General features: G+C 41.6%; 1 protein-coding gene across 3 annotated transcripts in view; it reads right to left on the minus strand.

Annotated features, from left to right (window-relative positions):
- rab11fip4b (RAB11 family interacting protein 4 (class II) b) overlaps positions 1–16,105 on the minus strand; it is a 51,707-nt gene that overhangs the window by 8,846 nt on the left and 26,756 nt on the right. For all 3 annotated transcript variants that reach the window (XM_035181693.2, XM_035181703.2, XM_035181711.2), the window contains 5 exons: positions 4,712–4,962; positions 4,028–4,213; positions 2,651–2,785; positions 1,233–1,268; positions 143–242 (listed from right to left, as the gene is read on the minus strand). In XM_035181693.2, the coding sequence (XP_035037584.1) occupies positions 143–242; positions 1,233–1,268; positions 2,651–2,785; positions 4,028–4,213; positions 4,712–4,962 (708 nt within the window). The remainder of the gene's footprint in view (positions 1–142; positions 243–1,232; positions 1,269–2,650; positions 2,786–4,027; positions 4,214–4,711; positions 4,963–16,105) is intronic.

Raw genomic sequence — 16,105 nt, forward strand, 5'->3', positions numbered from 1 at the left:
ATAGCATCTGGACAAACCTGCGACACACACACACACACACACACACACACACACACACACACACACACACACACACACACACACACACACACACACACACACACACACACACACACACACACACACACACACACATCCATACCTTCTCATTGATGTCGATGTCACAGGAGTCGATACTGTCTCGGAACAGGTCCTCCGTGCTGCCGTTGCTGCTGCTTAAGTTGCTGTTGTGGAGCAGCTGCCTGCTCAAACACACAGGGATAGAGAGAACCAGCTGAGGATAGGTCCAGGTGAGCAATATCTGGTGTGTGTGTGTGTGTGTGTGTGTGTGTGTGAGAGAGAGAGAGCCTGAAAGTAAGTGTGATCTGCCCTGCATAGAGGCTGCTGGAAGATAAATGATATAGGAATACAAGGACAGTCCCATGAGGGAGAGCTCTTGCAAGCAGAATTAAAATGAGTACATATAGCCTTACAGAGACACCCACACAGGAGTGTGTGTGTACTGTATATGGGACTGTGTCACTCAGTCAAGTGGGGCATACATGCCAATATGACCCCTGTTTCACTGATGGAAAAATGTATCAACAACAAGCTTCTGCTCCATTATTGAGATTAGAGAGGAGAGGAGAGGAGAGGAGAGGAGAGGAGAGGAGAGGAAACCGAAAGAACAAGCAGAAGATAAAGAGAGCAATAAAGTGAAAGACCTAATCAAAGTGGACAGAGAGGACAGTAGAGGGAACAAGGAGAGGGAGCCAAACTTTATATTGAATACATAGATCAGGTCTGACAGGCCATTTTCACTCTGTCACTGTAATTCAGTTACTGAGGGTGGAAATAGGACAAAAGGCCTGGATACAAAAGACTTCAGTCAGTACAGACCAACCGGCCATGAAGTGGCCGCCACTGAAACGCTGATTTCTCTGCAGCCCGGAAGAAAACGATTTTCCTGCACGTCTCGGTTTATAGATCTGATAAATCTCATCCAGACATTGTGTATTATCTCTGGATAACTAGTTAGTAATTAACTGGCTGTTAAAGCTCAATGGTCGGGCTGCGGAATGATAAGGAAGCAAGGACTGCTAATCTCGCTCTATCTTCATCTGTGAGCGTGTGTGTGTCAACAAATAAAGCAAACACGTGCAGCTCAGGCTGTATAATGCATAAACACAGAGAACAAGGGAGTGACTGTTTCACACACACAAACACACACATCACACACACAGGTAACCTACCTTCCAAACGCCGTGCTGGAGATTTTCCTGTTGGGGCTACAAAGGCAAAAAAAAAAATACAGACAATTTGTTAGAGTGAATCGTCATGGATACGTCTAGACTCACAGCTCAACAAAGCACTGGAACAATAATTGCTGATGGCAATTAAGATTTTGGCTGTTCACTGTGACAGATCGAGTGGAAAGAGAGAGAGAAAGAAACATTAAAGGATATGTCAATAAAAATAGAATTTCACTTATGTCTGCTGAACCAAAACTCACAGACTCTGTTAGTTTAATGTTCAGATCGTTGGTGTTTCACATTGGAATAACAGGAATGAGCAAATGTAGTGTAGGGTTTATTTATATCGTTTTATTGCACAGCCCTATGTTCATACACGGATATAGAGTATATCCTCCTTCTTCATCAAAATAAAATCCCATCATCATCCTTTTCAGATCCACTTTCTACGAGCTCACAAAGTCATTTCTGCGATCGATATACATCTCACTCTCTGATTCTTGCTTTTTCCACTCTGACTCTGTCTTTACACTCATATCTGCTCCATTATTCATAAGGGGAAAGCACAGGTCTAATAGGGAGAGACATGCTGGAATATAGATCCGTCTCTCTACAGGGAGACAAACCTGCAGAGTCAACAGCAGAGTAACTAAACAGTACACACTGTACTCATAAACATTATTCTTATTATTCTTCCACTATCTATTGTTCTTACATGACCCTGTGTGCATGTGTGCACATGTGTTTGCAGGTACACCGCACAGCTATTAATGGTCACTAAGGATTATGTTTCCAATAATAGGCTCCCACATTACGGTGGCTGATGAGGTAAGCACAGGAGTGACGTCCTTATGTAACTATCAATTAGTGTTTGTGTGCGTGTGCGTGTGTGAATGATAATTTCTTTGTGCATGAAGCAGGTGGAGGAACACTTTAAACACCCCTGTAATTATATCACATCTTGTCTATTAAATTATACTAAATGAAAAGGTCCTTGAGTCAGCCTCACCAGTCTCATTTCATCACATATAGCTAAGAGCCTGTTTGTCATTTCATGTACCCGGGTTGTGTGTACAGACAACCTGCCATAAACGCAGAGTCTTCACCGAGATATGTCGCTCCACCTGTTTTAAATTAGACGCTTTTGTTTGTGGAATCGGTTATTGTGCCGCTGCTACAGAATTTTTAAGTAGGTGGAATTATGATCAATTATTTAAATTAAACTGACAGGACGGATTGCAGTCAGCACATATATGGTGGTGATTTGATTTGATTTGACAGTATGGAGGTTAGCAGGGAAGGTTTGAGAGCAGGGGAACGCATAACACTGCACAAAAATATTATTTTTGTACCAACCATTGTACCAACCACCGGTATTTGGTAGGTGTGACTGTGTGTGCATGTGCGTGTGATTCTACCTGTTAGCCTTGAGGTTTTTCAGGCGAGCCTCCAGGTCATTTAGGAGGTTGACCTTTTTGCTGCACTGAGAGCAATAGACATCCATCTGTTCGCCGGAGTAATGCTGACGCACCTTACGAGGAGTCTGTCCTGCACTGTAAACACACAAAGACACACGCACACAATTATTTTATCTGCCAATGAAAACACTATGGAGTCAATTTAAAGTGAACCGACTTGAATTTCATGTGCGTGTGAGAGCATTGAGTCTCCATTTGAGTGTATAAAACCAAGTACCCGCTGCCAAGAGACCTTTAAAAAATGATCCGACTAGCCACTAAGAAACCCCAATAAAAATGAGACTCAAAAAGAGAGAAAGAGAGACAAGGGCCCCGTTCAGACCTGATATTAGCATCTGTCCTGAGAGATCCGATCACAAGTGGACAGTGTTAAGTATGTGTTCACACCAGCACAGTTGAGTCTCAAACCTTTACACCCGATGATTTAGAAGAATTTGTTGTGGTTTAAGTGGCCCTACATCAAAATTAGCAAGTGCACCTTTAACCTACTTTGTTCTGTAACTTGACTTCTTTCCCATGCTGAGCTGTCTAATACTTCTAATAAACCGGGGCCTCATTCTGAATTAAAATCTCCATGCCAACTGCATTTGGAGACTTCTGTCTGCTTGGTATGCGTGGAAGGAGCATGGAGCAGTATTGCTGGTCTATCAGCCGGGAGACTTAATCCCATTAAGCGCAGCCTTTTTGATGCATATTAATGTGGCCTCAAGGGGAAGAACTCCAAAACCAAACTTACACAGTCAGGACTCAGAATAAGGAGTCAGGTAAAGACTGTAGAGCTTGCTGAGTGGAGGCTCAAGCAAAAATGTATTTAACAGAGTTCGAGCTCCAGAAACTGGGCAGTGATTTACATTTTGCCTCATCAGCACTTTACAGCACAGAAGCCGACTGAAATGTATTGCTACCGTGCCAGAAGCAAATATGATTCATAAAGAAACCTGCATGATAATCACATTCATTCTAATAAAGGCTAATGAAGGTTATTTTATGAGGTAATTATCGTGACCTTACTGTCTTCCTGCATTGGGTTTTACCAAATCACACCATGTCACACACAAAACATAAAGATCTTGATTTTTTTCAGTGCCTTACTAATAAAACTTGCTTAATGTGTCTCCTAGGACAACCTTTACATCCTAAGCACCTAAGTCATCAGACTGCTTCCATGGCGTTCTACTTCTTATCTTGTGTTGGTCTAAGCTCCAATGTCAGTTCATCTTGTTCATAATAATAATTAAAGAAGTTAATATCACTCTATCACTCTCTCCTGATTGAAATATCCTGAACGCAAAGAGCATTTTATTTTCTCTCCCTTACCTCGAGGGAACAGATGAACCGAGGTCCGAGTATCCGTTGGTACGAGTCTCGTCGTCCGGACAGGGGCTGCTGAGAGTGTAGTCAGGTTCCTCCCCCTCCCCGTAGTCCTCAAACTGCTCCTCGTTCAGAGAAGCCGAGGAACGTGTCGATAGGTCAGAGGTCACTGAGACGCTAGTCTGACCACACCTGAGGGACAACAGGGAGAGGTTGGTATTATTTTCATAATGATGTGTGGGAGTCAAATTAAAACAAAGACACCTCCATAAGTAATGGAAGAAGCACAGAATGAGCTTAAGATCTTGATCACATGATGACAGAATCAAACCTTTTAATACACAGTAAATATACTTGTACATTAACTTTAGAATATACGTTTCCTTCAGAGAGAGAAACAGTACTGAGTGCCATCAAGCTGGAGTACAATTTAGAGGTAGTGAGACAGACAGACAGGAAAGAGGAAGTGAAAACATGGATGATTGTCTAGTTTTTATTGTAGAAACAGAAAATAAAAAAGGAAGTGGTCTGATAACCTAAATGCTATGTGAAAAAAAACCCATCCTGGATCTGCATCAAAATCAAAATCAAATGGCAAATCCGGCTAACAAATAAACAAACAAACCAACAAACTGACACAGGTTTTAAACATTGTTGGAAGTATGAAAATAAAAATGGAGGAGTCCTTACTTCTCCCCTGGGAAAAAGAGATCGCCGAGTGCGTCTTCCTTGTCCCCCGCTCTGATGAGCCCGTCTGAGGTGTCCGACCCTTGGGTGCTCTCCACAGCGCTGTCTCTGTCCGATTCCCTCTCCCTGCCGTCGTCTGCCACCTCCTCTTCAGGCCCCTCCACCTCTCCTGGAAACAGCTGGCACTCAGGGACGGGGTCAGGACAGGCTCGTGTGCACATGATGACCGGACACACCCGCTCCTCCTCGCCACCCTGGAGAACGTCAGCGAGAAAGAAAAAGAGTTTGTTTTTGTTATCTCAGTAATGCTGCCATTATCCTCCTCCTTTTCTGTTACTATTACTCTGTTCTGTTATAGAGTTATTTCTGTTCATATTATTTTCTAACACATGAGAAACCTTTAAGGATCCACTTTATGAAAGACATACTCCTTATAACTTCATATCTTTTCTCCCAGTCCTCATTTTTAGATGTTTTCTCATTGCTGTATTTAAATCCAGCGTGACATTGCTGACAGGAACTGCCAGTGGCTGTCACAGTAAGGGTTTTAATAGGGTAGGGATCACAAAATGTAAAGGACTCAAGGACATGGGGGCCACAGGAGCATGGTACCGATAAGCCAAATTATTTCCCACTAACTAAACAGCCAACTCAGTGTCACTAATATATCTGTGAACATTATAATAAAGGAAATGATCTAAATGACCTCTGTCAAGGAGGTGGTGTTTTTATTGCTAACTGTGAGTTTGTCTGTATCTACATAAAAACTACTGAACCCATTTAATTAGTAACCCGGTGGCACGGTGGGCTGGTTCTGGACAAAGATGGTGGATCAAGGAATTCTTTAACATTGTGAGATAAAGCATTTTGTTCACATTTCCACTGGTTTTCCAAGGAATAACTCATGGGAAATATCTGGGGAACTGCTTTCTACGAGTGTGTGAAATTTGGTGCAGCTGTATGAAATTGAAGGGGACTTATAGGAGCTTAACTCATCCTGAAAATAACAATACTTTGCGTGCTAAGAAATGCTGTGAATGTGTAAATAAAGAAGAAGAAGAAAATAAGAAAAGGGAAAGAAAACCAAGGAAAACAAGCCAAATATTCAAATGGTAAATATTATTCATTGCAATTCTTTATACCGGGTAACTTTTATCATTTAAAACAATGGAGGTCCTTTGGAGTTTAGTTCTCGACTCTGTTTTATGTTTGAGAGAGGTGTTCACAAATCAAGGTTGGTCCAGTTAATGCAGAGAAACTTGTGGATTCAGTTTTAGGGAGAATTTCCCATATAGTAAATCCCTGTCATTGTGGGAATGGTCTTAGGTTGACAGTGGGGGTCTGGAGGGTGACAGGGGTGAAAGGGTGGCCTTGGTCAAAGGTCACAGGTCCCGCTCCATCTAGTTCAGCTCTTTAGCGTCTCAAATCTAGTCGCTACAGAGAACAAGGACTTATCTCAGCATGACTGAACAGCTGAAACGCAGAGCAGAGTGAAGGAGGGGGAGCAGGTGAAGACAAAATCCCTGAGACGAGCCAGTGAGATGTGGGTAAGAGTGAGTACCAGAAAGGTGGAGAGGGCGTGAGAGAGGCATGGATCGAGCTATGGGTGTAGGAAGGGGCGGAGGAATAGGTGTAGAAAAAGAAGAGTGGAACTAAAAAGTCAGGAGAAGAAAGAGGATAAGGAAAAAGTAAAGAAAGAATACAAAATGAATTAACTGCAGAAAAAGATTAGAGGAGAGTCTGAGAGCTGTGAGGAACGAAGGAAAGAAGCTTGAGGACCGATACACACAGTCGTGTCTCCATGACTTCAGAGGACAATACACTGACTTAGGCCTACATTGATTCCCTGGACACTTATCCTAACCGATTTAGGGCCCCCAACAGGGCCCCCAACATGAGTAATACTTGGACCACACACACACACACGCACACGCACACACACACATTTTTTTATGTAGATTTCTTGGCTGAACAATGGATACTCAGTTCCTTCTAACACAAGACTATTTGTACTGTATGTATTGTGCTGTGTATTTCTGTTAACAATGGAGAAATGACAACAACATACACACAGTACCTGCTTTTAAAAAAAAAAAAGATCCATTCACCACATTAACTGAGACTGCACTTGTGCAAACAGCCAACATGGGGTCGGAGGCTGAGTCCGTGAGAGAAAGAAAATGAAGGATAAAGGTCTCTTTAGCATTCCTCGGACCAGTCTCCTTATATCCCTGCAGATGAATAAGAATCCCAGTGTGTGGCAAGAAAATAGGCCGCACCCCCCTCTGCACTCCCCCACAACAATTGCAAAAACTGAGCAAACCAACACAGTGGGCAACTTGACACCTGTTGCGCTTATTCTGAAGAGAGCAGGTTTTTCATATGAAGTCCTCGCTAACATAGTAAATCCTGCTCATGCAATATACAGTAATTCCCACTTTTGCAGACATTTTCATCACGTCTGAAAAGAGCTTTAGACTGTTACTATAACTGGGGATATTTACTTCATTGGCAAAATCAGTACTTTCACATCCACAGCTGAGAGAAGACACCATGGAAAGCACAGCCAACAGAAGAAGAAAAATTGAAGAGTACCAACAAACGAACCATCGCGCACCACCATGAAAAACCGGAACGACAAGGTGGCGTCGGCTGTCCACAAAGCTCATCTCAGAGCTCTGCTAGGAGACCCTGTCTTCTTTTTAAGCAAGAGTTGAGGGGTGGCGATACAAAGGCTTGATGAGCCAGTTGGAAGACTCTCGCAGTGAGCCGGCCCACTCTGATAGCAAAGATAAAGCAGAAGATTCAACGACAACATGAACAGAGGGAGAAAATACTTCTGAGTGAAATTCAGCTGCTTAAGGACCAAATCAGTGCTGGAGAGACACTGACCCTTGACCTTAAGGCTGAGCTCCATCAAAAAAAACACTGCTGTCATCTAAAACAGGAGGAGAAGGCCTCTCTCCTGTACACAAATAACCAGCTACAGCAGAACCTGCAGGAGAAGCAGGAGTCGAGCAAGAGACACAGTGCCATGGTCCAAGAAGAAGAAGAGAAGCTAGTTTGCCAGGCTCATCACATATACAGGGTCTTTTTGCACAATTGTTTGGTCTCATCTTCTACATCTGGCCGGGCCCAGTGTCTGACAGCAGGACCATAGTGACTTATTAATATCTTCATTCTCAATAACAACATTATCCTGCAGCTCATACAACACGGATACTAAAGACTGTATCTAGTTGCAAGCTGACTTCTTTCTTCACATTATTTGAAGAGTTTTATTTTCCTATTGTTCAGGTGAATGAGTGTCAGTGTCTTCTGACTCAAGAGCTCATGCAAAGAAACAGAAAGGATTCATGCCAAGCAGTCAAGTAGCAGTTTCAGGAGAACATGTGCCGTCATTGAAGCTGCCACTTAAAGCTTTTCAGACAAAGACACCGATGAACGGTATCATCCTACAGTGAGTGTGTACTTGTATTTTTATCTTTGTTGAGTCGATTAAGGGCAAAGACTTGGATTTAAGGATAGGATTTAGTTGTGATGGTTAAGGTTAGGGAACTAATCATGTCAATGAGTGTCCTCACAAAGATAGAAGTAAAAGCAGGTGCTGTGTGTGTGTGTGTGTGTGTGTGTGTGTGTGTGTGTGTGTGTGTGTGTGTGTGTGTGTGTGTGTGTGTGTGTGTGTGTGTGTGTGTGTGTTTACAGTGTGCCTCTCCCTGTTCCCCCCTGCTCCAGTTCAGCCTGGGGGCTCAAACTGCCAAAACATGACTCTACAGAGTGTTTTGTGTTGCTTGATTCCCCGCAGCACAAACAGCTCGGCTGCCAAACACCATCCAACCTGCCAACGGCTCTGAACTGAGGATGAGGAGATCTGCTGTGCTTTTAATGGCCTGAAGCCTGACGGGCCTTCACATCTGCTTTAGCCAAATCAGGATTTCTTATTGCTGTTATTACATGTTTGCTGGGAACAATTTTATGTATCAACAGGTTTAATCAGGTATTTTACATATTTTACAATATAATATAATTCCTTTGCAGGCATATTTTTACATATTAATAGCATTTTCCCAAACGTTCAGATCAAAAATACCTGCAAACTAATAGCAAATATTGAACCTTAATGTTTCACTGGATTATAGAGTACGACAAATAATAATAATAATTCCCTGCTTTATCTTAGCATGCTGCTTCGCTAATCCAGGGAACATCCAAAGAATGGAGCGATCCGCGCCGAGTATAACTGCATCCCCATTGTGCAATAAATGGGTAAATCATGACAAAGTGTTCCTGACTGAAATATTGTGATATTTGACTTTGCGTGCTTGTGTTAGAGATGGTAATGTAAAGTAATGTGCAGTCATGTGTATCTATAGTTATTATTTGGACTATAAGTATGGATGAGGTGTACCTATCTATAGGCCTATACATAAATAAAAACATATTTCCAACATTTTGAATTTTATTTTGAGATTCCTTATGGTTATAATTTACTGCACATCTACTCTGTTTTATGCTTTGATCAACATCCATGTCCACTGATCATCATTCTCAGAGGTCAAAGATAAAAAGATATGAATACATTGCACAGCATCTGTTGATGTACATATTTTTTTACCCATTTAACTAAAAAGAAAGATAGAAAAAGACTTTCAGATCTCTGTGTCTGTTGCCGCAGGGTCTGACCCAGTTTAAATGCAGAGAGTCCTTCCCTGCTCTTCTTCTCCGCTCTCCCAGGTGAAACCAGTGTCAGGGAAGGAAAAGATGGAGCGATACAGAAGAGGAACTCTCAGTCTCTTTTTTCAGAGATGAGGAATTCAGGTTGAGCGGACAGACCTTTGCTGTGTGTTAGTGGCCAGGTCGAGCCTGGTTGTGTGTTATTTTAGTATAAAATGTAAATGTGTGTACTGCATGTAGCTACTGCGAGCCATATACATGTGTGTGTATATACAGTATGTGTGAATACGTTCTCTTTCCAGGTAAAAATGAGCTTCTACATCCCCTTAATCATCACTGAAATACCCAATGTCACAGATTTTATGACATGTCGTGTATCAAATGTCACGAGCAGCTGAAAAAGCAAGTTCACCCTGTAAAATGTCCCTGTAAAATATAGGTCAGATAGTGTTGTATAGACACAAAGACTGTCGCAGCAGATCTTCCAAGTAAAGGAACATACACAAGCACTGATACTTGTGTATGAGACAAAGAGACGAACACAGCCAGGGTCTCTGGGAACAATGTATTATTCAATCACTGCGGCTGCGATAGAGAGAAAATAAAGAGCAGAAGACAATTCTCTCTGGACAGCTGAAGAGAGAGAGACCACTCCATGTCAATAGGAGAGAAATAGATGAGCGAGAGAGAGAGATGTATCGGGCAGAGAAAAGACAGGAGGAAACTGAAACTCTGAGTGACTGGATTAATTTTCCAGTCATTAACTTTCAGCTGAACTTGAGAATCACATCGTTCTCTTCAGCAGTGAACAGCAAGTCTGAGTAACATGAACGCTGACAATCAATCATATCATGCCGACACGGTTACTGAAAAGTTTCTGACATCTGACAATTGAGTAACACTATTAGATTACACTTTGGAAAATGGAAATATCCAAATGATATTATTGCAGCTACAGTACCGGTTTACACATGAAGCAAACAAGTGTGTACTTGTGTTAGAGAAAGACTTGAGTCGAGCAGTTGGCAAACAAGCACGAAGAGATACTACATTGAAAATTAGAGCCTGAATGATGTGGATTTTTGGGAGACAATAACAATAATGATATTATTGTGTGAAACATTTCTGACACCAATACAGTCTGCCGACATGTATATTTAAAGAAAATGGTCTATGATTCCTGAGGTGTCGTTTAAAGTCAAATGTGAACATAAATGCATCTTTTCTGCATTGTTTTCAAATCTGCGCATATCGGCAAACAAACTCTGATTCAGGTACAAGTACAAGAGTTTAATTCAATTTAGTATTTATGCGTTTTTGCCTGATAATAAACAAACTATTATGAAAACGTGATGCAGATAAAAAATGTAAGTGATATCTCTTTCTGCTGCCAACGCAAAGAGGAGAGAAGTAGCTGATGTGTGATGAGCTCAGTCCGACTGAAATGTTCATTTATAATAATGGTAAAATATTCAACTCTGAGCTGATATTTTCTCTAATACGACATCAAAGGATTTAGCTTTGGCGTCACAGAGTCTTGTCATGTTGTCCCGAGCTGCAGTGACAGAGTGAGTATAGACTACAGCATCAACTCTGGAACAGACACAACATTTAATGAAAACATATATTGCTCTTCATTATCTGTCACTTTGCTGTAAACTGTTTTGCCCCACTCAGGATCCTGTAGAATGACTCATGTTTCCCCAATGATCTGATTGGTCAGTAGTTGGGCCAATGACAGCTTTTGGATCTATTCAACATAAGTTACCATGGCGATTTAGCCTAGAAAGAAGTGAACTAGCTATCTAACTCTGAAACCATTGTGTCGATGGGCCCCTGGTTCAACTACAACAACAACAACAGTCTCCTCCCACCGCCCCTCACACCTCTGAGTCTGTGCTGAGTACCGAGGGTCAATGCCATTTCAGTGCTGAATAATTCATCCATCTGTCTGTCTGCAACAATGGAGAATTATGTGGATGATGGTGCATTTCAAGGCCTTATTGATTCCAATGTATAAAAAAAGGCAGAGGGCGGTATTGAACTTGCCAGACCATGACTGCACAACACTCGTATGATAAGAATATCAGATTTCCATCTGTGTCTTATTCACTTATACATTTATCATAAATGTGTTAACTTGTTTTCAGCTTTTGTAGAATTTCCCATAAGAACTTCTAAATTATCAAGAACAATGGTAGCAACCCATCGTGCTGTAAAAGTTCTGCAGTTATGCAGATCAGATTATGTGAAGAATCTTCCTGAGATATTTGAAGTTAGAAATTTGCTGCACAAGCTTCACCCTATAAAAAGGGGGATCTATGAGAGTCTTGTAAGGCTTTAAGTTATGATCTCTTTTTAGGAGTGCCCTCTGAGGATATCCGAACAAGCACTTCTGCGGTGAGTCATTGGAGCAAAACTAGATTAAAGGAGTTATACTGCTTAAAAGGATTTAAAAGGTGTTTCTCAGGTTACATGTTAGTTGTACAACTAGTCGGACAGTAACCGTGTTGCTAAACAATTAAGCAAAACAAGTGTTGTGCAAAAAGAGGGAACAGAGATGGAGAGATAGACCAGTGCAGGGGTGGGGATGGAGGAGACATGAAGGGACATCGACTGGATCGATCCATGACACTGACGAAGCTTTGATAGAGTGTGAGTCAGCAGTAAAGGGACTGGAGGACGAGCAGAGGAGCGCAAGAGGAATCGAAGAGGAGAGAGATAGAAAGAGGGATTGAGGAAGGAGAGAGAGAGAGAGAGAGAGAGACAGCAGAGAAAGAACAGAGAGCAGCAGAGTCTCTCTGCTTGTGTTTATCAGACTGAGCTCCAGTGACACAAGGCGTTTCTCTGCAGAGGCTTTTCCTGCATCTCTCGCTCTCTCTCCCTCTCTCTCTCTCTCTCTCTTTGTTCATTTCATCCTCTCTGTTTCTCTTTATTCTTTCCGAGCTCTGAGCTCCTCAAGTGCCGCCGCTGCAAAAATATTCACCTAAAAAGTGGATCGTCTAATCCTCCTGCTTTCATATTCAGCATTTTGACTTCTGTTACCTCTCTTCAGATTTCACCGGTGGGGAACGACAAGAGTCAGACGGCCATAGGAAATAATACACTACTTCCCATTGAAAACAAAAGCTTAAATTGTTTGTTAATTCATTGATTATTCAATAATCTGTAATTTCCCAAACAAATAATGATAAATATTTGCTTGTTCCAGCTTTTTCAAATGTGGATATTCTCTGCCTTTCTGTGTCATACTGTACATAATATGAAATTAAATATTTTTGATGGTGGAACTGAATTCATTATTTTGTTGACAGTTCCTAAACATGATAAAACTAGAATGGCATAGAGCGTGTCCTTCCACCAAGTTCCCTAGAAATCCATCCAGTAGTTTTTGCATAATCCTGCTGACAAACATCAAACTAGAACTTGGCACTCAGAGCGCATTTATCCACCAAGGCCCAGCAGTCTCCTTAATTCATTCAAGCTGCACTAAATTTCACAAACTCATAGATTTCAGTTTCCTGAATGTACGTGGCCGATTGTTTTCATCAAGATCCATTAATTATTTCCTGGGAAAATAAATAACAAAGTGATAAAAAACCATCTGGATCTGCCCCCTGATCCGGATTGGCACCAAAGGTTATTGGATTCACCCTTCATACATCCATGTTTTGTGTAAATCTGTTCAGGTGTTTTTCATTTATTAACAAACCAACAAACCCATGGACAGGGGTGAAAACATCACCTCCTTGGCCGAGGTAGCAATCTGTAGTTTAATCATTTTTGCATCCCTATTATTACTATTAAAAAGTCATTTTGTGTAGGGGCATAATCATATTCATGCCTAAATGGATTGTATCGACAGGGGACCAATAACATCCATCTGCATGTATCTGCCTGCGTGTCTGTATTAATCACCTCCCATGGAAAGCAATACTCTCCCTCTGCATGCACACATTGCACAAAGAGAAGTAATGACTCATATTTCACTACCATTTTGTTAAGTCAACACTGTGAGAAACGTAGGTTTCGATAAATGAGGCAGGCACACACACACACACACACACAAGCACACAAACACACGCACATGACAAAAACACCTGAGACTCCCCAGTGTGATTACTTTGAAATATATCCTCTCGTCCTCAATGCTCATTCGTCTTTAAGTCAAAACTACAGCTTTTAAATCAGTTCCGACACTTACAACCACACACATAAAAACACTACCCCTTTGTCTTTAGGTAATAAACCACACACACACACACACACACACACACACACACACACACACACACATTTGTTTCTGTCTCAAGGGAAGCAGGTAGCTACTTGGATTACCAGGAATGTTGCACTGGACAAAGGACAATGTAGGGAGGGGACTCGAGCGACAGCAGAGACACTGTGTGGAGGCATTTTCAATGAAGCCCAGCTCAGATACACACAGGAAACCCAAAGTGGTGAAACAGTGTAAGTGTCTCTGAATCCACAAAATGACAGTGAAATGTTCTCAAAAAGAAATGAAACCCCGCAACTAGACCATGTAAGTCCTACAGTAGAGTTTTTAACTTTCTTTAAAATAGTCCTGACTTTATCAAGAAAGTATTTAAATTTTATAGTAAAGGGTTAATACCAGGCAGTGATAGTTTATAAAACAAACAGTGGCATGTGTGTGTTTGTGGGTGTGTATGCACACGGTAGTTCCGTTAAATAAGAAGAACCTGAAATACATCTCTTGTCCTTTGTTTTTGAGTGTGGGAATCAAGTTAATGGGTGAAGTGCATCTTCAATTAAAGACACAGTCCCTGAGAACATGACGGGACAAGTTAGCTGTCTAGTCACATAGACATCCATACGTCTTAACTGGACTACAATGTCCTATAGGAGTCTTCACAGCATTTAGCATTTTGGGACCAGAAGCCTTCTGGTTTCCATTTCTGGTTTGACCAATCAAGTTTGAGCAGGCTTTGGGTGCTCGGAGGTAGAACACTGTGTGGACAGAAAAAGAGGTGCAACAACATCGACCGTAATGCATCAGCTCTTGGCTTTTCAATTTATCTGCATTCAGCAAGGCAGCAAGGTGAGAGAGCGCCTCAGTTGACAGTGCACTCGTGCGCTCGTGCGTCTACTGGCAACAGGAAAGGTTTAAAACCTGCGTATTCCTGCAAATGTTGGTGTAAAAGGAGTTTTAGAAACCTCACTGTCAGATCTTCCCCATCTGTTCCTCTTTTATATCCTGGCTGTAGCCTCACATGTGCACACTTAGGTTAACTCAACAATGCAAGTCCATCCATCCATCCATCATGGTTAAGGTTGCGGGGTGAGCTGGATAATTGTTAGCAGCTTTTTATTTTCTCTTTTAATCAAATTATTTTAGAATTTAATTTACGGTAAATATTTGTTCATCTTGTGCCCTATATTTTGATGTTTCTCTCTCTAAAGCCCTTTATAAGCAAGTGCTCGACAACCACTTGTATGTTTCAACTACACACACTGCTGCTTCACACCAGAGAGGAAGTCAGCATTTACACACAAGTCAAACCAAAGTCATGACTTTGTTTTGTTCTTAGTCCTACAGCCGACACTGGAGGTGGGAGTGTCGCACAACAACCTGACACATTTGTAGCCGCACAAAAAATAAATGTTATCATTTATTGTTTGAGTTCGTCATCTCACAGCCGAAGTGTGTCGCATCTACAACCACTCTGTGTCAAAAAACGTCATGTCGGCTGAAAAGAAAGAACCTCGTGCATTGTGCAAAGTGCATTGTCTTTCTGTCGAGCGACTGTTTGTTGAGCCTGTTGCTGCTGCCTATTGAACGAGGGCCCTTCAGTGGGTCGTTGGTGGCCGACCCTCAGCAGGTGGTGGAGCCGCCGCCTCTCGTCATTTGTTGCATGTGAATGTTGTTATTCAAACGTCTGTTTAACCCATTAGAACATCTTCTAAAAGCAAAATAAGAATTTAAAATGGCTTGTGTAGATGTTTTGTGTAATAACAACTAGAGTGCAATACGAAACTCAGTGACTCAGATGATGTAATTGTTTTGTGTGAAGATATTTGTGTTCCTCTTTAGAAATGCTTCTTCTTCTCTGTGTCAATAAGGAGTGACTGTTTTGACTGCTGCAGATTATCCTCCATTTATCCAGAACAGCTCAGTGCCGCATGTTAATCTAGTTATTCTAGTCCTGGTGTACAGGTTGTGCCCTGTCAAAGACATTTGGCTGAATGTTTTGTTTAAGGAAACTAAATCAAATAAATGTAGAAAGAATCAATGTTATGACAATAATATGCCAGTGCATGTTGTTGTCTCTGTAGCCCACTTGCTCTCTGTGCAGTTTCATGTGCAATAATGACAAGGTTGAGTCTAATTTAATCTGATGTAATGTAATAAATGAAAAATAGGGATTTTATTTGAAAACAAAAGTCTATAGGAATGCTTCGGGTGTGGGACAATAAGCAGAGAATTCCAGCTCAGCAGGAGAAGAGTAAATCTCATTATGTAACGTCCGGTCACAGACCAGGAGTATTCAAAACCACCAGAGAGTCTGACGTCACATGTTGCTGCTGGGAACCCACTATACAAATAAAACTCACCTTGCCTTTGATTCTATTTCTGGACTTGTGAATTAATCTTAGAAGGTAAAAAGTGCACGCAACAGTTCTGTTGTCAACAGGCTGATATCATCAACTGACTTGTCACGATCAGACGGTTAAAAACAGCACATG

Source organism: Hippoglossus stenolepis, chromosome 2 (assembly GCF_022539355.2).
Source record: "Hippoglossus stenolepis isolate QCI-W04-F060 chromosome 2, HSTE1.2, whole genome shotgun sequence".
Lineage (NCBI taxonomy): Eukaryota > Metazoa > Chordata > Actinopteri > Pleuronectiformes > Pleuronectidae > Hippoglossus > Hippoglossus stenolepis.